At 40.7% G+C, this 27,729-nt stretch overlaps 1 protein-coding gene across 5 annotated transcripts in view; it reads right to left on the minus strand.

Moving 5' to 3' along the window:
* Positions 1 to 27,729, minus strand: part of LOC119657361 (otoferlin-like) — a 375,508-nt gene that overhangs the window by 190,555 nt on the left and 157,224 nt on the right. For all 5 annotated transcript variants that reach the window (XM_038064236.1, XM_038064235.1, XM_038064234.1 and 2 more), the window contains one exon: positions 21,161 to 21,664. In XM_038064236.1, the coding sequence (XP_037920164.1) occupies positions 21,161 to 21,239 (79 nt within the window). In that variant the 5' untranslated portion in view covers positions 21,240 to 21,664. The remainder of the gene's footprint in view (positions 1 to 21,160; positions 21,665 to 27,729) is intronic.

The raw sequence follows: 27,729 nt of genomic DNA on the forward strand, positions 1-27,729 counted from the left end.
AACATCTTGATGTTCATAAATTGATAGCTGAGGAGCAAAAAGGATGCGCAAAAGGCTCCCGAGGCTGCAAAGAACAGCTTATAATCGATACGGTAGCTGTAAAGCAAGCTGTCCACCAAAAACGAAACATCTCGACAGCCTACATCGATTATAAATCAGCCTTTGACTCCATATCACATTCGTGGTTACTACAAGTGTTACGCTTGTATAAAATCAACCCGAATGTTGTTCTTCTACTGAGAACAGTAATGAAGAATTGGAGCACGAAGCTATCGGTATCTTCGCAAACATCAGGAGAGATACCAATCAGGCGTGGCATTTTCCAAGGCGACTCTCTAAGCCCACTGTGGTTTTGTTTGGCTTTGAATCCGCTATCCCATCTTTTGCATGAAAGCAAATACGGGTTCCAAGTCAAGCATGGCATATTGTCGAAATGTACATTAAGCCATTTAATGTACATTGACGACATCAAATTGTATGCGAAAGACGAGAACCAACTTCGCTCCTTGCTGGACATCACCATCCAGTTCAGCAGGGATATCGGCATGCAGTTGGGTTTAGAGAAATGTCGCATAAAAACAATTGTTCGGGGAAAACACACCGACAACGAAGGATACAGCCAAAATAACATCCGAATTGAGGGCATGGATTCGGACGACGTCTACAAATACATCGGCATATTGCAAGCAACAACACCTGCTGTGGCAATAATTAAATCTAAGTTGCTGGGGGAATTTGAGCGGCGTCTGGATCTTGTCCTTAAAACTGAGCTGTACGGGAAAAATAAAATCATGGCAATCAACACCTTTGCCATTCCCGTCCTTCTATACACTTTCGGTGTGATACAGTGGAGTAATACTGATTTAGAATCTGTCAATAGACGGGTAAGGGTAGTTCTTGCAAACAACAACATGCACAATAGAGCTGCCGAAAAATTGAGGATCACTATCCCACGTCATCAGGGAGGAAGGGGGGTACTTGATTTAAAAACGATGCACTACAATCAAGTGCATTCTCTTCGTGAGTTTTTCTACGAGAAACAATCCTCTAGCCAAATACATCAGGCTACCGTCATGGCAGATAATAAGTTATCTCCTTTGAACTTGAGAAGCAGAGAATGGGATCCCATGTCGAATGTTACTTCAGTCCACCAGAAGATCGACATGTGGAAAGAAAAACCCATTCACGGAGGTCATATAAAAAATTTGTTGTTGTCAGGCATTGACATCGAAGCCTCCAACAAATGGTTGACAAATGGTGTACTTTTCTATGAGACCGAAGCATTCCTAACTTCAATTCAGGATGCTTCGCTCCCAACAAAAAATTATAAACGGTACATTCTTCACGACTCCTCAATCACCAACTCCAGTTGTAGGTTATGCAACTGTGAAGAGGAGACCATCCAGCACATAACATCTGCGTGCAGGATGTTGAGCGGTACCGAGTACACCAATCGTCATAACTCCGTCTGCAAGATTCTCCATCAAAACCTTGCGTTGAAGTATAACTTAGTGGCAACCTACCATCCTTACTATCAGTATACTCCGCAGAGAATCCTGGAAAATGATCGGGTCAAACTACTGTGGGATCACACTATTGCCACCGACCACAGTGTAAATCATAACAGACCCGATCTAGTTCTGCTTCTGAAGGAAGAACGAGCGTGCTTTATAATCGATGTAGCCGTACCGTTGGACCGGAACACTGTTGAAAAACAGCACGAAAAAATCCGGAACTACGGCCCCTTGGCAGACGATATGAAGCAGACTTGGAGGCTACAAAAGATCCAAGTAGTCCCAGTAATAATTTCAGCGACGGGATTAGTCCCGCAGAACTTACATAAAGCGCTGAAAACGCTCGATCTTAGGGCTGGACTATACATGGAGATGCAAAAAGCAGTTATCCTTGCAACCTGTGCTATAGTCCGAAGAGTCCTGTCCGGTAACAATCTGACCTAATGGGTTTCAGTCTTGATCCGCACTGTCTTCAATATAAGATCCATGTCTCTGTAGTGTAGGACCTCCGCGTCATTGGCTGAAGTGTTTGCGACAATCGGGATGTAGCAATACATTTTCGCATGGTCGCACACACTTTGCGTTAAAACGCATCATCGCTGTGATGCGGGCCTTTGGATGTTGTCTTCAGCCCATCCTTAGGTTGGTCGCCCCTCGGTCCGGTTGGGCGGGAAGAGGGTCCGTGGGCTTTTTGAACTATATAAATGTGAGTTCTCTCAGCAGAGGCGGAATATTCTCTAAAATATCAGGGCCCTGTTAATGGACTATTAAGTTGTCTTATATTAGGCAAAGGAGCAGAAAAACATCCAAGCAGCAAGCTGCAAAGTGCCACTGCTAAAGATAAGATACAAATCAAGATCTGATCTCTCAAACCAATTAACCATTTATGAGTTGAATGCGGGCGTAGTGGTAATCTGCGAGTTATACTGAAACTTTGCTAGCGTAACGGGGGTTACGGTTACATCTGGTAACACCCTGATATAGACATGTGGAAGATAAGCCGTAAAGGAGACAATGTCATTAGCAGGAGTTGACTTTGAAGGAGCCAAAATCAATTCCGTCCATATCAACAGCTATTATCCCGGTCCTACGGCAATATAATATGAGGAGATGCTAGAGAGTTTGGTGGTATAATAGTTGCTAAAGACAACAGCTTTCAAATAATTGCTGACGGTTTTGACGTTTGCGCTTTGCGGAGCTGGTCATTGAACTAATGAACATTGGAGGCGTGCTCAACTTCCGAGTTGACGCTAAGCTTGAATTGTCGACCTGATATGCCTTAGTACCTCGCTAACAAAAGAGATGGTCAATAGGATGAGTAAACACCACCCCCATAATGATCACTACTTAATCTTTCTGGAGATTGAAAACGGAGAAAGCGATAGTCGAATCATAATAGAAGTGAACAAACTAGAATAGATGGGTGATTCACTGGGACTCTTAAGCAGAAGACATCCCTGGCGGCTCTAGATAGAAATTACCACCGGAAGGGAACGGCGGTGGTAATTTCTATCTAGAGCAGTTGTTTAAAGATGTTCGCAGTTATTTTAAAAAGGCCATATAGGAAAGCAAACGAAAATTTTGTAGGCAGTTGTGCCTTAAGGAAAATACCTGTAATACGCTATCTAGACGGCAACGAAGAGGATACGTGGCTAAAAGGCACCCCAGGTGACGTGTCCATGGCGCTTGCTCAAAAAGAAGAGGAGAGTGGACCTCGGTCAGGGGTGCTACAGAGCATCCTTTGGATCTCCGGCTTTACCAAAGAAAAACTACAAGAAATATTTGGACATAGTGAGGATAGCAACGCTCCGAGATTGAACAAGATCCCGAACAGAACCCTCAAGTTGACTGCTAAGAGAAGGCGCAAGTTGTTCATTAGCAAATTATAATCGCGCTTGGAGGGAGAAGTATTTCCCGCCCAATAGATGAAACAGAAATTAAGTCTCCTATTGAACATGAACAACCTCACGTGCTCTATTTCGATGATATATGACAGTTGCTTCCATTTATCAAGCTAGTGGGTGGTCAATCGAAACGATAGTATGAGTTTCAGTGAACCCAATCTTCGGTCGACGCAATAGTCGCGGATTTACTCTCGAGAAACGTTGGCTATTGGTAAGAAATAGGCTGTGGTAACGCTTCATTCATTCATTCATTCGGCCAACTGGCTGAGATTAAAGACTCGGTTTATCGATGATTACTTCTCGGAGAAGCCTCTTCCGTAAAAGAGGGACAACCGCCTACAAAATACACTGAAAAGTACTCTCTTTACTCTCGAGAAACGTTGGCTATTGGTAAGAAATAGGCTGTGGTAACGCTTCATTCATTCATTCATTCGGCCAACTGGCTGAGATTAAAGACTCGGTTTATCGATGATTACTTCTCGGAGAAGCCTCTTCCGTAAAAGAGGGACAACCGCCTACAAAATACACTGAAAAGTAGGGCTCTGTTGTTCCGTATTGAGATCTCTGTTGTGGAACACTATTTTTGATGGAATGCTTGCCTCCTCTAGCTGGAAAATGGCTAGCTAGAGGAGGCAACATTGATTGATTTTGCAGACGACTTGACGGTAGTCATAGTGGCGAAAAAATCCAAGTCAGAAATCCGGAGGTTGTTTTAAAATCGATTATTAAAAACTTCGGATTATACAAGGAAAAAACTGACGTCTTATATTGGATGTCAAAAATATAGTCATAGAAGTGGTAAAATCCATCCTCCTATATGTGGCTCCTCCCTGGGCAGAAGCATTGGAAGAGAGGATGCAGCGCGTATAGAACATTGAATGTGGCAGTGTGTGTCATGGCGAAAATGACCCCTTTTGATCATCTAGCGGATGAAGCACACTATCTCCACCAAAGGAGGAGGGAAAATCCATCCCAGTTGCCTGTGGACTGCCGGGAAGCCACTAAGCAGGAATAAGGAAGAAATAAGGCCGTTGGATCCACAGAGCGATCCGGTGAATTTAGAGATAGGTCGAGGGAAAGTTAAATTACCGGACCCGGTGGTCAAACGAAGCATTTGCGTAACTTTGGATTGGATAGATCTCCCTTTTCCATTTCCCGAATGTTCCGCTGCACCGGAGGATCCGGAGAATGATATGTTCTAGTATTCCAGATTCTTGCTTGAAAGAAATTTGAACGACACTATAATTTCGCGATTTCATAATTCCTTTTTCAGCTTCTTCGATCTAATAGTTTCTGAGAATGGGTTGGTGATTCTCAACGTCAGTTTTCACTCCTTCATCACTCCCTTTACAAGTGATTCCAAAACTTTGCTTTCATGTAGGGAGTCCACCCTTAAGTTCAACTTAAAATGACGCTATTCACCGCGTGCATTGTGCCAATCGGTGTACCGGCAGACAGGAAGTAAACCAATTTTTATGAAATTATGTTTTGCACAAAACGGATGATGTTTGGGGTCCGGAAGAAGGATAGGTTTTGATAGCAAAATTTGACAGTAGTAAAAACTGGATCGGATAAATGGACATTTCAAAGGTGTGAACCACCGAGCGTAGACATCCTAACACTTTGTGGATCGTAGTCGAACAACATATCAACAATATATATAAAGAGGATAGTCTATCCGACTAATGTTCTCTGGGTTTGAAAAGAAAATAAGCAAAACTAAGATTTTGAGTCAACCTTTCAATTTTAGTTTCATTTGCTGTCATGTGAATATTTAGTTGCACAGTGAATAAGAAAACCCTTAAGGGTAATAGGCTTAGATTCTATCTTATATAAAGTTTCTATTGAATTCTCTATTACATATCATTTACTAATATTTATAGATTTCGGTAAGTTTGCCTCACAAACCGCTTTACCTCTTGTGGTTTATGGTTACGGTTTTCTGTACATACTCTACATATAGAAACACATCCAACCCATTAGGAATTTATAAGAACATTTCACTTAAAAAGGAAAGAGTTTCTATAAATAACTTGGTGTAAGCAATCCAGAATTGAAGGATGGTAAATTTATATGGTATTTAGTATATAATCAACTTTGACGGTAACGAAGAAATTTACTTCGAATCAGCATCTCACTGGGAATTGACCTTCATTTTCAAGCAAAGGAGATGTTGAAGATCTGCTCGTGGCTTTACCTTGAACAGCCAACGTTTAATTGAAAATAATGTCTGGAAAGTCGCCCCGAAGCGAAAGATAATGAGATCTGCCACATGCATTGAGTGACTTGAATTGGGTAACTACGACTGACATGTTAGATACATATATAGAACATACTTACACAGTGAGGTAAGTATTTCACTGATGACTGGAATTTGAAAATATATTAATAAATTGGGATTGCAATATCCTTCAATGACCATGGCCGAGACTATCGAAACCTGAAGAGCACCATTTGCAGCACATTCCATCATCATTTGGTATGGTTTGATACTTAGTATTTTAAAATAACCACTAAATTACAGAAAATTCATCCTTTTCTGGCAACAAAATAATATATTAAGCAAATGTCAAACCTATATTTCGGGAATCAGTTACTTGTTTTTCAAGAAGAAAAACACTGAAGAAGGGAACGACTGATTTCCGAAATACGGTATTTCTTTAAGAAATTATTTTGTAGCCAAAAAGGACAAACTTTCTCTAGTGTCATCACTATCTTATTTCCAATGCACAATCATACGGACATCCGAGTGTACTACTTACGCTTTCTTGGTGGAATACATTTAGGAAACGATGCAGCTAATATTTTATTCACGAATGCACTCCATCTATTCGTTAGAAAAAGTTGCATCAAAATAGGATAAAACCATTAATCCTCCAGGATATATATACAAAGAAACAAAACCTAAATCAGACAAGTAATATTCACATCCCAATTTCGATATTCTCAAATCCGAATGTAATCCGCTAAAGTGTTGGGACGTGTGTCGGCGATAAAAAATTTAGCTTTCGTGCTCAAGAAAGGATACCCTATTTTGTTTGTTTATTATAAGGAGGATTGTTATTATGTGAGTTATGGTTAGGAGAAAGTTTAGAGGTTAATGCGTTCAATAACCCTTCGCGTAAATGGAGTAATTTTGCAATTTATTTATGTTCTTTGGGGCGAAACGTGACCATTTTGTTTGCAGTAACTCAAAGTTTGATAATAGAGACGAAGAAATCTTAAACAAGTCGAGAAACCGGACGCTAGACGCTTCAGGTATGAAAGGTTTTGTGTATTTCTTTTATAAAGAGATTTAAGTGCCCCTTTGCCCCATTAGCATGTAGCACGTAAAATATACATATATTATGTAAAAATGATATTGGCATTCATAGTCTTGAATTTGCAGAGAAGCGACAGTTTTGACCTAGTATAACTTTGTTAGTAATAGTGCGATTTTCACCAAATTTGGCAGGAACATGCTCTATGGTATAGCCTACATATTTGCATTCTAGGGTGAACTTAAGGAGGGTTTTCCTGTCAATTACTAAAAAATCTACTAATGTACTATTATTAACTTTATTTTAACAGGTATCGGTATGAAGGGTATTTCGGGGCCTAGGCACCATATAATGACAGCCCCCTGATTTTTTTCAGATTTTTCGGTTGGGTAGTTTCTGAGAATGGGTTCGTTAAAAAAATGAGCACTTTAAACCCCCCGCACTCCCCACCTTTTAAAGAAATGTCAAAACTAAGATCGGCTTCGAAAAGTACTAACCGAGATCTTTAATTTGATACCCCACATGACTATATTTGAAGAAAAAAAAATTTACACCCCCCTTTTGCATGTATGGGAACCCCCCCTTAAATTCGACGTAAACGGATGTAACTCACTATATGCGTGAGTGTTCACAGTTCCCACCTTTCTACCAAATTTGGTGCCAATCGCTATAACCGTCTCCCAGAAAAATGCGTGTGACGGACAGACAGACAGACAGACGGACAGACAGACAGACAGTAAACCGATTGTGTTTACACAAAACCTTAAAAAGTGTGTTGGTATCAGAGTGTTGAGCAGTCATAAACAAATTTTTAGGATATATATACGAAATAGAGTAGGATTTAGAAGCACTCGAGTAGATATATTAGTGGTTGTATTCTATTTCCTTGAAATCTGCGAACAATGATTCTAAGATGTGTGAAATAAAACCTCATTTAAATCGGTTCATTGTCTGTCGGTTGAACCGATTAAAAGGAAATTTGGTGGGATGGTGGAACTATGATTTGAAATTACAACGCTCAACATTGAGTTTAAAGGGATCCCCATACGTGCAAAAGAGAGGTTTCAACTTTTTTCACCAAAGGACTTGTTCAGTATCGAAAGAAAAGTCCCAGTTAGTACATTTGAAGCCGGTCTTGATTTTGACACTAGTTGGAAAGGTGAGGATTTTCACTCGAGAGTCTAAAACGGTTTTCTAAAGTATCAAATAAGTAGCTTTTTGGATGAAACTGCTATTAGAAAAATACCAGCAGTTGTTAGAGTGATAGTCAATTAACGGTTGACTAAAATTGAAAGATAATGTTAAAAATATGGCATTGAAGTTGTGAATCAGATTAAGAGTATTCGGCTGTCAATTGTGTATTACCATCAATAAAACTTGAGCTCGATAACTAAAAGGTTGGTGTTTCTTACTTTAATTTCTTGGATAAGTGCACCTCAAGGACTCTCATTTATTCGCTCTATAATTTGAGGGGTCTGGGACTCGAAACACCCTTAACGCCGATATCCGCTCAAATAAAATTATATGATATGGTACTATGTTTTTGAAAATTGACCAGAGGCTGCCGATGTATTTATCTTAGAGTTAATAATATAAACTATAATATATGATATAATAAACGCAGTATCTCTACATTCCAAAACGCCTAGCTCTATTTAAGTAGGCTGTGTTTTGTGCACGGTGCTCCGAGCTCGAATAACAACATCACCTAGAATCCCCTCTGACAATCAGGTGAGAGTTAACACTGAAGCCATCCACAACACAGCCCACCGCGACACCTATAAGAGGGAAATGAATGCCGCAATAACCGCAGTCAACAGAGGATATGGAGATGAAGTATCAACAAATGAACTACCTGAAGAACGTTATCATTGATACGGCCACAAACATACTTGGCCCCAGCCGCAAAAAGAGTCGGGATGGCTGGTTTGACAATGAATATAAGCTAGCAACGGAACGGAAGAATGCCGCAAACCGAGTAATGTTGCATTCTCAAAGAACGCAGGTACGCGCAGAGACTTATCACGAACTCCGACGAGCGGAGAAGCGACTTCACAGACGGAAAAAGGAAGCCTGGGAGAAGCAACAAGTCTGTGAACTAGAAAAGTACAGGGAGCAACCGCACCAGGCGCGGAAGTTTTACCATCTGCAACTGCTGACTAGCAAGATGAAGCCTTATACACCTCGATGCTCATCCTGCCGAGACAAAAAGGGAAATCTGAATTCCGACAGAATGGTCATGTTGGAGCGATGGGTTGAGCACTTTGATGAGCTACTGAACAACCAAAACATCGGCAAGTTGGAGGTCTTGCCAACTGAAAACGACGGTCAAATATTGCCACCACCAAGTTTAGGAGAAACAGTCCGTGCGATTCATCGGCTAAAAAACATAAGTCCTCAGGAGCCGATGGAATTACAGCCGAATCGGTTAAATATGGAAGCGACCAGTTACACCAAGTGGTTCATCAACTTGTGCTCAAGGTACGGGACAGCGAATCAATGCCTGACGATTGGCAAAGAGGCATTATCTATCTCATACATAAAAAGGGAGATATTTCACAGTGCAGCAATTATAGAGGTACACGTTGCTGAGTACCATCTATAAGATATTCTCCACTATCTTGCTAGACCGTATAGCCCCATACGCCCAGAACATCATTGGCCCATACCAAAGAGACTTCACTCCAGTCAAATCAGCAACAGATTTGATTTTTTTTCCGCGGCAGGCGATGGAAAAACTATTGGAATATGGACAACAGTTCATCGACTTTAAAGACGCCTATGATAGCATAGCCAGGATAAAACTGTACACGGCCATGAGGGAATTAGGTATCCCGTCGAAATTAATAAGACTGACTAGGCTGACCCTGACCAATGTGCGAGGCCAGATAAAAGCAGCAGGATCACTCTCAAAACCATTCGACATCAACAACGGTCTGCGACAAAAGGATGCCCTATCATGCGTCCTCTTTAACCTGGCCCTTGAGAAAGTGATCCGGGATGCTGATGTAAACGGAAGAGGTACGACCCTCTTTAAGTCCCCCCAACTACTGGCCTATGCTGACGATTCGATGGAAATCATGGAAAGAACCACCCGAGACGTACAAACTGCCTTCATCCAGATGGAGCAGGCGGCGCGAGATCAATGAAGGCAAGACAAAATATATGGTGGCAACATCAGCACCGGAAAACAACCAACCAACAATATCAAACCGCACTGGTGAAAAGGGAAGAATAAGGATAGGAGAATACAACTTTGAGACCGTTGATAATCTATCTCGGGTTGAAAATCAGAACCGATAACAGCTACGACGATGAAATCCGCGCACGACTGTTGGCTATAAACAGAGCTTATTTCAGCTTACAAAAACTGTTCCGCTCGAAACGTCTCACCAAAGGGTCAAAGTTCTTACTGTACAAGACAGTGATCGTAGAAGAAGAAGAAGAATTGCGAACTCTAGGCCACGTTCGAGAGAAGAATCGTTCGAAGAATTTTTGGCCCCCTACATGAGGATGGACGATTCCGTAGCCTACATAACAATGAAATCTATGAGCGATACCATGACCGTCAGGTTGTGGATAATATCCGGCTCAATAGGTTAGAGTGGGCGGGTCACTTAATGCGTATGGATGAGGATGATCCAGCCGGCGAAGTCTATAAGGGCAATATCTATGGTAGAAGAAGAAGACGAAGCAGACCCTGCCTAAGATGGAGCGATGGCGTAGGTCAGGACGCCAGACAGCTTTTAGGGATATCGAATTGGTGGACCTCGGCGCAAAACCGGGACATCTGGAGTTCCTTATTAAGGTAGGCCTAGACCGGATACCGGTTGTTACGCCGTTGATGATGATGATGATGTGTTTTGTACTTGTCTGGTATTTTGCTGGTATCCCTATACGAAGATCGATGCTATGTTGGCCAAGCCAACATGCAGATTTTGGAGTGAGACGGGATCCGGGTGGCAAATAAGTGGGAAGAACTTCAAAATATAATACCATAATCATTTTATAACGTATCACACTGTCCATACCAGTAATAATAGCATAGCATTTAGTACTAACAAGTTAATTTCGAATGAATCATTAACTGGTACAAAACGGCAAGCGTGCTAGCATTAAAAGAAAAACAAACAAGCTAATAAAGGAGAGGACACCCAAATAGCTGACGAGAATTAACTCCGCTTCCAACAGCGGTGTCGGCTCAAGTAACCAAAGGATTATAACCTGCAAAAACTCAGCATACTATTATTAATATGAAAAACTGACTGACCACAGGTTGTGATGTTTCTTTTCTTTTCCTATCTAGATCAAGAATTATTACTTTTATTTAGCGTATAAGATAATGACCTCTATAAGATAATTCTTTTGATTTGAAAATTCCTTCTCTTTGTTTTCTGAACACTCTATAGAATTCATAGCGAAAATGGAGGCATCCTCCATTATTATGGTCTCAGAAAGCCAGGGTATTATGCCAACTCCACAGGCCGCATCTATACTAAAAAAAATTTTAAATGTTGGTGACTGCGACAAACTTCCTCGGCTTCTTGGAAATTCCATCTTTTCAACTTTGAAGGCCTTTCCTTCTTTCTTTTTCTGATCAGGTAACACTCTTGTCATTCATTATAGCAAGATCTCTACAATTTATGACCGAGAATAGCTTCAGCAGGTTAATTGTTCCATAGATCGCGCCTCATCAACACCTGAGACTTCATCGGATAAAGCTGCGATCAATTGGGGATTTTCCCTTTTCGATCTCGGCACACAGATATACATTTTTCCGGTACAGTTGTGAAACTTGATACAGCTCGACTCCTACGCGCTTCACAAACATATTTTCAAAATATTCTAGCACATTTAAAGCGATATAAAGGGGCTGGGGTTTTTACATCATAGGTAAGAATCCTAATCTGAAGGGTACACCTTTCACTTTGCTTATAGCTAAAACTGTTGAGCTCTCCAACTTTACAAAGAATAAAGTGGTGTTCTTACTAAACACGAAAGAAAGGGGTAAAGGAAAAGAAAGGGTCTAAAACTGGTTCCCGATAATATCGTTGTTAATGACACTCAGCCCTCCCCACGTGTACTAACTTATCGAAGTTACACGAACCGGCATGCATATAACTTTTTGTCAAGGTAGCCTAGGACCTCCTGCTCGTGAGAGTAAATCGGAATACTGAAAGTTGAGCGCTTCGGGTGCGGCTTTATGTTCATCTAATATGAACTTTCTATGCACGTTTTCAACTCGTACATAGCTAAGGATTTAAAACATTTTTTTCATATATTTCCAAACTTCAACACATATTTTTCTATTAAAAGGAAAACTGTTCCCTTGTAACCCGCCCCTCATATGGGTTTATTGCATCATTCATTCATTCATTTCAACGTCGTCATGTCCTAGAATGCAATAAATTTGGATTTACTTCAAACTTTTCAGAATGATGTCCTATCTTATAAATTATATTGACGACAAATTTTGTATGAACTTAAGGAGGGGGGTTTCTCGCTAAGTTTCTAAAATATATTAACATGCCATAATTAACTATATTTGGGCAGATATCGGAACGCGATGAATTTTGAAGCTTAGATTTTATATGTGCATCATTGTGATTTTTCCCAGATTTTTTGGTTGGAGAGGTTGTAAAAACGTGACCTGTTTCATTTCTTGGGAATATTCCGTCCAATATCAAAAATAAAACTAGTTTGGAAAAGTATAGATTGGGCCTGTTCATTTTATACCCCACACCCTCCGTAATTAGTGAAAAAAATACACCTTTTTTTTTACAAGTATGGGGCCGCCTTAAACTCAACAGAAAATGGGGCCACTTCCTACACGTAAAGGGATTCACAGACACGTCCTCACCACATAAGATCGTGACAATAGGCGCAGCCGTTTCCGGGTAATTCTGATGTAACAAACAGATATTGAATCGATTTTCCGATCACTGATTTAAACGATCTAGATTGAACCTCTAATGAATGCTGTGTATCAGAAAGGTGAACCTGGATGGTGGGGATACTGCAGAAAGTAGTCGCGCAGAATTGTCTCTTCAAGATAATCTACAAAATGGAGGCTTAAATTGACCTTATATAAGAACAAAAATAAGACTCTGAAGAACACCCCACGGCTTCTTGCGGTATTGCGCTTTTACATTCTTATGAATGCGCGATGGTAGACATACAGCGACAGCTTATACAAAGCGCTCCCTCATGACGTTTGAATTGGTTTTACACAGGATTTTGATTGCGCGATTCTGGCTGAAGGTAAGAAGCATAACATATAGGGCTACACACCAAAGGAGACTTCCGATATGGTAGAGAAAGACGCTTTCTATGAGCAGCTGCACGCATTCTATGAAAATTTTCTTATAGGTAAACTTGTGATCAGGATGAGTGAACTAAACATTAAAGAGGGCTTTGAATACCTATTGCTAAAACATCTTATGAAGACATTCGGTGTCAGTGATTGTAACAGTAAAGGTGAACGCTTTAAAACATTGAGTCACCCCATTGTTGGTAGTATATTATTCGAGCATGGATTCTGCCACAAGATCAATTGGTTTTCATGTGATGGTCAACAAACATCTCATCAGATCGATCACTAGACGATCAGCAGTATTTTTAAGAGCTGTAAGGAACATGAACACCACTGTTATTTGATGGCCGCGTACTTTACACACAGATATGCACTATTTTGCAAAGTAGAAGTGGAATCATCCCGTTCATCAGCACACTGAACAACATGAAACAAACCTGGCCTGATGATCGCGAAACCCCTCCATAAAGCCCCTGAAGTTCCTGAAGAGACACCACTTCTTCTTCTTCAAAAGCCTTTTCATCAGAGTGGAAGAAATAGACGATTGTTAAGATGTTAAAACTGCGGCCTTCTTTAAACAAGGATTAATTTGGGGACCATAATCATTGCCTTGTCAGGAGTAAAACCGCGGCATTTATTTATAGTGAATGCTCGCACAACATGTGAGGCCAAGTCAACCTCTATCGGCTCTATCGCAATTAAGGGATGCGACTCTAAGGTGTAAAGTAAGTCTCCACTCATTGAGCCGATGAAGCCATGGGCGTCAGTCAAAGACGAGAGGTTCTCAGAAGGTTTTGGGTGAGGGCAAATATTACAAGGTATAGTCAGCGATGGTAGCAATGATGATTGATGTGCAATGTCTTTAATAATGAAGGAATAGAGCAAAGCAAAACCATCCGACGTGACTGTGGGCTTTTAACATTTGAAAAGAAGGAAGGAAGGAAAAAAACTGGCTGGACCTTTCCGCCGATCCCTAACATTGAAACATTTACTTCACTTTCGATTACATGAGTCTCCTTAGTATCCTGAATTCACTACTACACTCGATGATTAGCCCTGTTGCCCAAAAATGTGCAAAAACCATGGTGACGTTTATATAGAATATTAAACAAAATACTCTCCATTCCGGTCATAATATGGAATATGGAAAGTTTGACGGGAATGCTACTAGTATTAACGAGTAGCCAGCATATTTAAAGCATCTATACTATGAGCTACGTACAAATGAAACCATCACTCAAATATTCTTACATGATAAATCCACAAAATCTTCCAAACCTAAAGCACGGAGTTTTTGATTCCTGATATCTTTGTATCTAGGCATCTATTAGCGCGGTAGTTCTTTTGAATGATTCACAAGGTATCGTGCAGCTAGGTAGGCTTTGTGGTTGCAAAATGCAGGAATACATATTTCTGTAAAGTATTTAAGTAATTTACAACTCTAAATTCTTCTGAATTAGGTGGCTTCAATGAATAAGCTTCAAGTCCCTACACCCCATGGCAAACAGCAGTGATCTGATGCGTCCTATTCCTACATTTACTTCTCATGAAATCCAAACGAAATTCATAATTAAAATTTAATTTCATTTCAGCTACGAAATATAGGTCACAATTTAAAACCGAATCAATGGTTGAACGTATGATTCAATCAAGCGGAAATCTCCAGGCGATATACAAAATGGTAGAATGTGTGGTTTTCTCTGGCATATGAAAACATTTTAATATTATTCCAGCATTGCGCGAACTGAAATTCACAAACTTTTGATAATAGAGGTGGAAGCTGATTAGGAAAATTGGATAGAAACTTCTACTTTCATCCCTGAAAATGTTTCATTATAAAACTAAATTGGATCATCTGATGCAAATTAAGCAAGAGCATCCACATATAAGTTGCTCAAATACTATATGTATGTACAGTGCGTTGATAAGGGCTTGATATAAAATAAATGGGAAATTACCATATCTCGGCACCACCGCACTCAAGTGGAAGAAAGCTTTCTGATTTGACGGCTTCCTCGTGGAACTATTCATAGCAACCCTTGCGATTTTTGCAGAACTGTTACTTCAAATTATCCCTCGAAAAAACCCCGTCTTGGATGCGACAATTGGGTGAATATTTGCATGCTCCTTGCCGTAGTGATTATAACTAAAATATAATAAAAAAAAATAACGGATGGGCGTCACACTTGCACAAGTATTTTGCAAATAAAAGACAACATCAATGGTGATAGGCCCTGGCCTCAGTGAATCAATGGAAAATGTAAGGACGAACTGGATGACTCTCGGACGAAACCACAGATGAAACACTTGTTTCAACTCCTTTCATTATCGTTATCAACGGCGCAACCACCAGTATCCGGTCTAGGACTGCCTCAGATAGGTTTTGCGTCGAAGTTCACCAATTCGATATCCCTAAAAGCAGTCTGGCGTCATGACCTACGACATCGTTCCATTTAACGCAAGGTCTGTCTCATCTTCTTTTTGTGCCATAGATACTGCCCTTAAAGACTTTCCGAGTTGGATCATCCTCATCTATACGCATTGGTTGACCCGCGTTGAGCCGGATCTTATCCACAACCATATGGTAGCGGTATCGCTCATAGATTTCGTCGTTATGTAGGCTACAGAATTGTCCATCCTCAAGTTGGGATTCAAAAATTCTTCGGAGGATTCTTCTCTCGGATGCGGCCAAGAGTTCGTTTGCTAAGAACCCAAGTCTCTGAGGAATACATAAGGGCTGGCGAGATCATTGTCTTGTGCAGTAAGAGTTTAGACTCTAGGATGAGACGTTTCGAGCCAGAGATAATTTTTGTAAGCTGAAATAGGCTCTGTTTATAGCCAACAATCGTGCGCGGATTTCATTGTCGTAACTGTTATCGGTTGTGATTTCGACCCTAGACCGAAGAAATTTTGAACGGTCTCAAAGTTGTAGTCTCCTATCTTTATTGTTTCGTTTGCCCAGAGCGATTAGATGTTGTTTGTTCTTTGGTTTTGGCGCTGACGCTGCCACCACATACTTCGTCTTACCTTTATTAATTTGCAGCCCGAGATCTCGCACCACCTACACGATCTGGATGAAAGTAGACTATACATCTCGGGTTATTCTTCCCATAATGTCAATATCGTCAGCATAGGCCTGTAGTTGGGTGGACTGGAAGAGAATAGTCCCTCTTGCATAGGCGGCTTTAAAGTCGATAAAAAATGGTATTTGTTTTATTCTTGACGAAGGCAGCATTTGTTCGTCATTTTCAGTAGGCGGCACATCACCATTTGGAAAACCAAATCACCATCAATTCATCCAGGTCTCAGCTGTCCACACAACGCAAAATTCGTGCAACTTCCGTTTTTCGAATATCTATGAAATTGTGTTGAAATTATTTTGACGTTATGCCACGTAACAATGCCATTTTGACCCTAGCTAAAATGATAAGTAGAGTTGAACGCTTTTATAACCATTTGACTCTCACTATAACTTGCCAACGTTACAATAACTTATGTATGACAAAATCTATCACGACAAAATTTCATCATCCTGCAAAGGAAGCAGGATACGGTGAAGCACGAGGAGCAAATATATTGAAATCAACGATGACCATGCACAACGTATAACCAGATCGATATTTAAGCCCATACATTTGACGTATGCTAGAGCCTGGGAATAATGAGGAACTACCCGCAAAAAAAACTACAAAACGCCGAAGAAGGAGATTGTCCATCAAGGCCCATCAAAGTGATCCCCTGCAGGACCAATAACCGCAGCACTCATTGAAGGATCCTTAATGAGAAACACAGCTAGGATGATGAGTATTAGCAAAATTACTTATTTATTGATATATCTAATTACCGAACCCTCTATAAAAGTCTAGGACCTCTTGCCACTAATTTGCAGGAAAAAACATATATGAGCAGACCTTATAAGGGAAGGGAACTAGTTGCTCCCCGAATCTAGGCATATGTAAACTAGAATAAAAATATCTCAACATCGCCAACCACGTCTACGCTCTATCGTTCACGGTTCGCTGAAATGCGCCTCAACCTAATCGTTTTATGCCAAGGGCTCTTGGATCGACTCACTCAAGGGCAATCTAGAGAGAGAGAACCGCGCCTCCTTAATGTATGACCTCACCATTGCCACTTCCGCCTTCAGATCATGCCGACCACGGGTGACTGGCCTGTTCGAAGTATAATCACGCAAGGGTACTCCCCCAATACGCCGCACACGAGTGTATACGAAGGATTGAAGCTTTTCAGTAACAGTGAGGTTCACTTTCCAAGTACTACTCTCATATAGCAGCACAGAACAGTCTTATCTTGATTTTGGTGTTGAGATAACTATATTTGTAGATTTTGGACAAAGCAGCGAACGCGGATCAAGCACTGTTAATGCGTCTTGCAACATCCAATTTGGTGCCGCCGTTGCTTCCAAGATATACAAATGGACCAATGTCTTCGATACTCTAAGCATCAATGCAAGCAGGCAGAGTGTGGCGACCCGTCAGACTGAGAACCGTGTTTTTGATGGTATTTATCTTCAACTTTATTTCCTTCTCTTTCCAAATCATGGATCTTTTGCGTCTCACACTTCGTTCCGATAATAACTACTAGCTTCGCCGGAATAGCGCTCCTGTGTGGAGCGTTCCAAATACACTGTCGAATCGATGAAAAGCAGTGAAGGGATAATCTCAATTCCGAGCACTCTTCTAAAATGGACCGTATGTTGTGTTTGCTGATGTGGTTAATGAGGGAGGATCCAAAGCGAAAAGTAAGATTATTTTAGCTATCATTTTGCAGATACCCATCCAATTGTCATAATTAAAACCGATGTTCTTTTTGTAATCTTCACGATCATCCCCTTCTTCCGCCCTTTGGGAGGGTCCCGGATTCCGAGGATTTCCGTACATACAGAAGTTGCAGACCTTCAAAACTGCAGGCGCAGCAATAAATAACTCTGCTAGGAGCCCGTCAATCTCTTGGCGTGTAATACCCCCCCCCCCCCCGCATTTCTCCAAGATTTCCCAGTTCTCTCTACTCTTCAGGATAACTTCATATCTGCCACCAAACAGATGTATGGGGTTATTTGCAGTGCGGTTAGTTTACGGTGAAAACTCTTTTATTTCACCTTAACTCACTACACTACGGATGCATAAGGCGTGAGTCCGTCTGCATAGTCCGTAGAGTCTGAGAGCTAATTTAAACTTTAACACTATATGTTTGTTCCAAAGAAGCTTTTTATCTACAGTTGAAGGGTTGTAACCCTCATCTCTGGGAGGTAAAGTCCATTCAGTTTTCTCTTTTTTGTAGACAATACCAATATGGTTTTATTTTGATTTATTAAATGTCCATGCCTCAGCCACCGTCAATCAAAGCAACGGCGTATTTTATATTTATAAACACAGTTCCGATATCCCGATCAACAGCTACTACAGCCTCATCATCAGCATAATCTTGAGCGTATGTTGGCAAATTTTGCAGTTCGGATAGCAATGAGTCGATGAACATATTCCACAAGCGGTAACTGCACACCTCTTTGAGGGCAGCCTTTCGATGCTTCTGCTGTTAAGTAGCATCCGATAACCACTTCTGCTATTTCAGCGTCAAAGTATCATCGACACCATGGGCTCTGGAGATATCGCAAAGTTTTTGGAACGGCGCACAGTTAAACAGCCCTTCAAAGTCCACGAACACTCGTTCCCGTACTTACCCTTCAAAGAAGCATATTCTACCTTTGTAACCAAAAAATGAAGAGTTGGTTTTCATTCAATGAATTCGATTTTAGCGCCTGCCCACGAATATGACGCTGAACCAGTCTCAATTACTTTTTCAGCAAGAATAATGTCAAGCTGATATGTCTTTAGTTCTTTGGCATGGTTGAATAGATGCCATCCATTCTAGGTGCTTTGAAGTATTTAAAGAACAGTATGGTAGTTATAACTTTTTCATTGGTAACAACCCCTTACCTTGCAACACTAACCACCGTAAGAACAAATTTTCTTTTGTCACGGCGCCCACTATACTGAACTTTCCGGGATGTCGCACGATATGGGATTCCAACACCCCTTCGGGATGCATCACCCTACAAAAAAAACATGCTCACCGAGATTCTCAAGCGGATTACAGAGAGCATCTGCCGCTCGATCAACAAGCGAAGGTAGGTGATCATTAGATGGTGATTCCTTTCGAAGCTAATGTCAGTGCCGCTCTTAATATACAGGAAAGGCTACTCTCGAATCTATCATTGATCACAAAGTGGTCTATCTGATTGTTTGTACGGTGTCTGCTAGTTGAAACCCAATTGACCTTTTGGCAAGCTCTGTGGACGAACAACGCGCCGTCAATGACGAGGCGACTACCATTTTCGTTACGGTAGAAAGCATCGTTGTCCACTATATTTGAAATCTCTGTTGAGGCATAACACTTTACAATTGTAATGCTCCTTAACTTGGACCGGAATTTCGTCCGCAGGCCAAAAAAGCGCACCTTGCGATAGCCGTCAGTAACAACCCGACACCCCCTTGTCTGCTACTACAAGGCTTTGCAGAGTACAAAAGCAGATGACCGAAAGAGGAAAAGGAGTACTCTCCAGGTTTCTATCATTTTACTTCATTTAGACCCAGAACGTCCAACTTATATCATTGAAAATTTGGTACAAATTGGAGAAAGCGAACATTCTGAGGACCACTTACACCGGTGTAGATGAGCGTCCGAACATTCTAGAAACCAATCATAATCCGTTTTCGATAACCAAAGGTCTTCGGCGTGAAGTCAGTCCCTATCCGAGACGTTGTTGACGTTTCGCTAGCATTAAAGTTTAGTAATTGCCAGGTTACCAGGCCCAGATTCCTATTCTTTGTAGTAGCCTTGGACGACAAGCAGAAGACTGTGAGTCTATTTTTATGGCCCAACTCACAGAACTTCGGATGCTAGGGTAATAATATTCAAAATAACATCCAAAGCTATTGATATTAAAATGGGTGGAAAAGTGGCAACTGTGAATCCTTTCGCATGCATCTTTCTACGGTGAGTCTCCATACATGGAAAAGGAGGGGAGTGTAAAAGTTTTTTCGCTGAATATAGCCACGTGGTAAAGGTCTTTATTAGTACTTTCTTGGCTCATTTTTAACATTTGCTGCAAAAGAAAGGAAGGCAGCACCGGGAAAGTGATAATTTCTTCTACAGACCCGTTCTCGAAAACTACTCAACCGAAAATTTGAAAAAATCACCAAACACCTCCCTGATAATATCTCTTTGAATGAAGCTACTAATAATATATTATGTTTTTATTAATTGACAGGAAGCATCCGTTGAGTTTATTTCAGAATCATCAACTTAGGTGCAATTGTGGTAATATAGGGTGACCTCATCAAGTTTGGTGGGAATTGCACCATTACTCTTTTGTGCAAATTTACTGGAGCTTAATTTGTGATCACTGCTATTCGTAGAAGGTCTGAGCTTCAAAATAGTGTATCGGTTGGGGGGTCTGGGTATCAGTATCACACTGAATATTACGAGCTAGGTGCAAATGACACAAATGTACGCTTAAATATTCTTACATACGAAATACACAAAATCTTTCAAGCTCGGTGCTTCCGGTTTTCGATTTGGTTTAGATTTCAATTGATTTGAATCTTCCTAAAAGTATTTAGAAACAATTTTTGAGAAAGACAACAGTGCGTTCATGAATGACAGAACCATATGTATTATGTGTCAAATATGTGAGAAGAAATTCTAATTTGGTAGTGATTTTAAGGTATGATGACTTTTGGGCACGAATCAGTATTTTTCCGAAAGGAAAAATTGCCTTTGGCCCGAAATTTTTTCTTCTTGTGGGATTCTCCACTGAAACGTGAGTGCTTCTGAACACAATTCATATATATATGTATATATCTATTGTAGTTCCAAAAGCCTCCCTCAATGAACATTGTGCTCAATAAAACATGAATCACGTTCCTTTATTTCGAGCATCAGAAATGAATGAACCTTGTCAGCCCTCCGGAAGGTAATCTTTTATATTTGAGAGAAAATATTTTTCATCTTTATTATATTTCACGTCAATTTCCGGGCGAAATACATCTCCTTTCTATCTCCCAGTTGGCTAGGCCGTAATAATATCTCCAGAATGCCCTAAAGATATGTATTTCCGATTTCAATTTCATTCCAGAACGTACTTACCTCTGAACTCCACGCGTCCTATCAGATTCGATTTGCTCTTAGCCAGCCTGAATTGGATCAATTTAACCGTTAACGACATTTTGAATAGTTTCACATCAAGTGCAAATTGTGCAACTGTGTGTGTCCGACAGAGGACTAATTACTAATACTTGGACAGTTTAGCGTTTTCGAATCAGCTTAGCCACAATATCAGTGATTTCAAGTCGGTTTGCATTTTTCCGGACATGAAATGGCGCTTCAGGCTTGTGGCTGAAAGTGCTTCGTTTCTCTGAGTGGGGCCAGCTCTTGGCCATTATCCTTCACAGTTGGTGAACAATTGACGCTGCTTGTTCGCCACAGAATTGCTTTTTTACGTTTTCACGGTTCGTGTCCTCAAGGAATTGGCCTCGATGTAATTGTTTTTATTGCATAGCCATTCAAGTTTGATTGAGTAGTCCTGATTGAGTGAGTTTGTAGCAACAGTTGGGGTCGTCCTTGGCGCAGTATTGTTCCGATGCTCGGTACCTGTTGAAGGAAGAAAGAAGTTGGGGGTAAGAAAAAATAATGTCGAGAAGCTTATATGGGTACCGAATGGTGATTTGAGGTAAATTTTGGAAATAAAATTAAATTGGGTAAATTGTTTTCTTTAATTTCATGAAACATTGACTTCGGGTTTCAAGTATTCATTCCCAACTCATTGAATAATGAATTTGAACATTCATTATCATTTATTGACTTTCCAACTCCAAGGCTAGCACTGAAGGTTTCCTAATACATCTCGTTATCACTAAAAACTGATTCATCTTCAATATTGAATTCGCCTTTTCAATGCTTTAAAAACTAAATTTGATCTAACAAGTTACAAACCAGAAAATTTATCGACGTTTCCTTATTAGATTTTACTCGCTTGCACGCTTGCAAGGGTTCTTGACGCATGGATGGCGTCAGGACGTAAGCCAGTTAGTCCGAACAAAATGAACAAAACAAATACGTGTCTGCACGCTAAATGTTGGTACCCTAACTGAAAAGACTGAGGAAAAGGCGCATTGATATCTGCGCTGTGCAAGAAACCCGATGGTCTGGTGCCAAAAGCTGCGACATTGAATGCGAACGTGGTAAAAATGGCTATAAACTTCTCTATTTTGGTAGCCCGCATACTGAATACGGTGTTGGCATTGCCATCTCAGAGGGTTTCCTTGATGCCATTAAAGAAGTCGAACGATTTAATGATCGGCTGATGAAGCTCACCATCGCACTATTCACTTTTTCACCGCATACGCATACAGACAGGTCGACCTGATGCCGAGAAAGATGCCTTTTGGCAACTTCTCGATGAAAAGACCTGTCACGTGGTCAAAAAAGGTCATGTGGGTGAAAAGCAGACGGTAACAGACGCTATAGGGAAAGAGGTTCGGAGCGCGCAATGAGGGTGACGAGCGTATAATCGGTTTTGTAGACACCCATGACCTTGTACTTATGAATAAATGGTTCATCAAACGATTGTCTTATCCTCCTACATTTTATAGTGGGGACAGTAAACCGCAAATCGACTATATTCTCATAAGACACCGACATCTTACCAATGTCACTGACTGCAAAGCCGTTCCCTATGAAACATCGCACCTCAACATCGGCCATTTATTGCCGTCCTGCGAATTAAGCCATCGATAAAACAGTGTGAGGAACGCACTGGCCCGCGGCGCATTAAATGGTGGCGATTTGGTAATAAGAAAGAAGAAACGATCTTACTCTCACGATAACCGACCAACCCTCGGGGTGGTACATCAACCGAGGTACTTGATTTTGGAATGATGGTGTTGAAATGAAGGTCCGGGAAAAGAAACGCCTCTACCACAAATTTCTCAACGACAAAACGCTTGCTAATTGGCAAATTTATAATAATGCTAACCGGAAAGCAAAGAAAGCGGTCGCTGCCACCCAAGCGAAGCATTACAAAAATCTCGATAAACTGGACACCCGGGATGGGGAGAGAGATCTGTATCGACTTGCCAAAAGCCAGGATATCGAACACTCTGTTGCGTTAATGACAAGAACGGTACTTTGCTTACCAACGGTCGAGTCGCAACGGATAGATGGCGAGAATACTTCGAGCAGATTTCAACTGAAGAATTTGTTCATCCTCCACTTCCACAATCATTGCCGACATTTGGACCAGTTCCACATAAGATATTTTTCGCTATATTACTAGGCGAGATAGCTCCATACGCCCAGAACATCATTGGCGCATACCAAACGTTCTTCACTCTAGACTAATCAGCAACAGATCAGATTTTCTCTGCGGCATGCAATGGAAAAACTTCTAGAATATTCTCTCGAGACCATTCAACATCAACAGCAGTCTAAGGCAAGGGGATGCCTTATCATTCGTCCTCTTTAACCTGGCACTGGAAAGAGTGATTCGCGATGCAGATGTCAACGCAAGAGGCATCATCATGCTTAATTCCAAAACCTACTGGCCTATGCTGATGATATCGTCATTATGGCAAGAACAGCCCAAGATGTACAGTCTACCTTCATCCAGATCGAGTAGGCGGTGCGAGATCTTGGGTTGCACATTAATGAAGGCAAGACAAAGTACATAATGGCAACGTCAGCGCCAAGGAACAAAGAACCAACAACATCGAATCACACTGGTCAAACGAGAAGAATAAAGTTTGGGGACTACAACTTTGAGACCGTTGATATTAGGTCCAGAATCGCAATCGATAGCTGCCAACACAGCCTATTTCAGGTTACAAAAACCGTTTCGTTCGAAATGTCTCACCATAGGGTCAAAACTCTTACTGCACAAGACTATGACCTTGCCAGTCCTTATGTATTTTTCAGGGACTTGGGTTCTTAACAAGATATACTGCGAACTTTTGGCCGCGTTCGACAGAAGAACCCCCGAAAAATGTTTGACTCCTTTGATAACGTTGGGCGATTCCATAGTCTACGTAACAACAAAATCAATGAGCGATACCACGACTGTTTGGTTATGAATATAATCCGCCTCACCTAATTCGTATGCATGAGGATGATCCAGCCCGGAAAATCTATAAAGGCGGTATCTATGTTAAAACAAGTCGGGAAACCGGAAGCTAAACGCTTCAGGTATGAAAGGTTTTGTGTATTTCTTTTACAAAGAGATTTAGGTGTGCATTTGTCTTATTAGCATGTAGCACGTAAAATATGCATATATTATGTGAAAATAGCCACTTTCAAGTGATATTGATATTCATAGTCTCGAATTTGCAGAGAAGCGACAGCTTTGACCTGGCATTACTTTGTTAGTAATAGTGCGATTTTCACCAAATTTGGCAGGATCATGCTCTATACTGTAGCTTATATTGTTGCAAAATTTTGTGATTCTAGGGTGAACTTAAGGGGGATTTTCCTGTCAATTACTAAAAATTATAGTAATGTACTATTATTAACTTTATTTGGACAGGTATCGGTATGGAGGGTATTTCGGAGCCTAGGCACCATATAGTGACAGCCTCCTGATTTTTTTCAGATTTTTCCGTTTGGTAGTTTCTGAGAATGGGTTCGTTAAAAAAATGACCACTTTCAACCCCCCGCACCCCCCACCTTTTCAACAAATGTCAAAACTAACACTGGCTTCGAAAAGTACTGATCGAGACCTTTAATTTGATACCCCACATGACTATATTTGATGAAAAAAAAATTTACACCCTCCCTTTGCATGTATGGGGACCCCCCCTTAAATTCGTCGTAAAAGGATGTAACTTACTATATGCGTGAGCGTTCACAATTTCCACCTTTCTACCAAAGTTGGTGCCAATCGCTATAACCGTCTCCGAGAAAAATGCGTGTGACGGACAGACAGACAGACAGACAGACGGACAGACAGACAGACAGTAAACCGATTTTAATAAGGTTTTGTTTTACAAACAAAACCTTAAAAAGAGCACCAGCAGGCCTAGACGGGATACCGGTTGTTGCGCCCTTGATAATGAAAGAAATGTCAAACAGAGGTCATAGGGAGTGTCATTCAAAATTGGTTTTTGCGTGTAACCAAGTGAAAAGTGAGATGTTCGAAATGTCAACTCGAAATAACAAATATTCAAGAGAGTCAATGCCATTGTAGGCGAGAATGGGTTTTGACATATCTGTAATTTACTTTCGTTAAAATTTTGACATTATGATATACCCATCGCAGTTCCGGCTTAATAACCGAAAGCAATTCTAAACATTTTAGGCACTCGACCAAGAAATAGATTGGTTCGTCCACTACACCGAGGAAATAAGTTGTTCCTTAAACTAGTGCAGCGGCCATTAAATATATGGTGTGCTCAGAGCGAGTCAGTCCTAAAATGAAAAGTGTATGTGCCATTGCAAATTCAAACAAGTCCCTAGAGTTTTTAGCTTGATTTTTGTAGGTTAACAAGCACTTGTAGCCGACCCGATCGGAACGTTTATCCAGTTTTCAATTTGTTCAGTAAGTTTTTTAAGAAATGTTTGTTCAGAAACAAATTATAAACAAGAGTTGAAAAGGGTGACAGCTGTTTCACCGCGATCATGCCTTATAGTAAAAGTTTAATTTAATGTCGATTTTTGGTAAGTATTGATAGACTAACAGATGATGTACTCAGCTATACAGAAACACAAAGTGAATCAATTTTTAACGTTTTGTGTGAAACAATGTCTGTCACGCCCGATTTACTCGGTTACGGCTGAACCAATCGTCTCGAAATTTGTTAAGTAGTTGTGGTCTGTGAATCCCTTTATATATAAAGCAAGCGATTTTGTATTGAGTCTGAAGGGCGATGTACATTCTTTTCACAGAATATGGCCATCTGGGGTATCAAATGAAAGGGCTCAACGCAAAGTGCGAAATGAATAAGTTGACTGGAATCGATAAAATCGAAATGAACAACGTAGAAATTTAGGTTCAATCCAGCGTGATGTTTCTATCTAGCAAGACATTAAATTTAAGCTTTACAAGTCGGAACCCGAAAGTTCAGCCCTTCAGATATGAAAGTTTTTGTTGATTTTCTATCTAGTTTCACGATGGTTTCGCTTATATGGAACTCGTAGTCAATATACGTTGAATATGCTCGATATTCAATTCGGCTTGGTGCTGATGTTTTATCTTTCGAGGGGTAGTCATTTGGCACGCCAGATACAAATCTTAAGCTACTAAAACTTTGTAATTGAAATAGTAGTATTTCCACTAAACTTTCCAAAAGTACTGCTTCATATTAAAGCCTATATTACTGCAAGGCTGGGATTATTTTCAAAATATAATAATGTACTATGCTCAAAATTATCTGAGCAGATATCGTAACTGGGAATATTTTGAGGCCTAGATACCATGCGTACCGGGAACCATGATTTTTTCAGAATTTTAGGTGGAGTAGTTTGTTGGAACGGATCCTGGAAGTAATTGAGCTCTGCCGGACCCCCTGACTCCTCCTCTTGGTAGTCAATTTCAAAACTGATATCTGCTTCGATATCCCACAAGGGTATATTCAGTGAAAAAATTACACCCTCATGTTGCATATGCGAGGTTTCCTCATTAAACTCAATATAAAACAATATTACCCTCTGCATGCAAGTTCTCACCCTTTCACAAAATTTTGTTTGAATAAAAGTAGCCGTTTCTGAGGGAATGCGTGTGACACAGAGACAGATCAACAGAGAGACAGTAAACCGCCTTTACTCAAATTTTGTTTTCAACAAAACCCAAAAGTGAAATCAATGGTTTGTTGCGTCAGTAGCCAAGTCAATTGGATGCCATTGCTACCGCCATCATACAATTATGTGTCCGGATGGCTCAAATGGTTAGAGCGCTGGGCCATCGAAGCGAAAGGTCGTGGTTCGAATCTCATTGGTAACTGAGGGATTTGTTATCGTGACTGGATGTCGGATACTAGTTGACTCAGCTTGGAATGAATGGCTGAGTCAAATCTTGGGCAAGCACAATGCTGACCACATCGCCTTCTATAGTGTACAGTAGGGTACAGCTACGATCTTGAATGAAACGCTTTAACACACTTCAAAACCCAGCTCTTCTCTCATTCTTGCGTCAACGGGTATTATGATTATTATACAATTGTTGCTTTCAAATGACGTCATAATGAAATAATTTTCTGCCTATTTTCAAATAAGTATAAAGGGAAACAAATTCTACTATCATCTGACTGGTGCAAAATACTTTGGCAGCTTTCAATTGACATGGTCTAAAAAACGTTGGTAGCTCAAAATTGAAAGAAAAAACGAGTCGAAGTTGATGGTGGAATGGCAATGCTGTAAGCCAGGGCAACTTCTGTCGAGTTAGTTAGTATATATAAAAATGTGTGGCCTTATGATGTTTTCATTTTAATTGGATGGAAGTCCCATGATCGCTTTGCATATCATCATCATCATCAACGAAGCAACAACCGGTATCCGCTAGGCCTGCGTTAATAAAGAACTCCAGACATCCCGGTTTTGCGCCGAGGTCCACCAATTCGATATCCCTAAAAGCTGTCTGGCGTCCTGACCTACGCCATCGCTCCATCTTAGGCAGGGTCTGCCTCGTCTTCTTTTTCTACCATAGATATTGCCCTTATAGACTTTCCGGG

Source organism: Hermetia illucens, chromosome 5, assembly GCF_905115235.1.
Source record: "Hermetia illucens chromosome 5, iHerIll2.2.curated.20191125, whole genome shotgun sequence".
Lineage (NCBI taxonomy): Eukaryota > Metazoa > Arthropoda > Insecta > Diptera > Stratiomyidae > Hermetia > Hermetia illucens.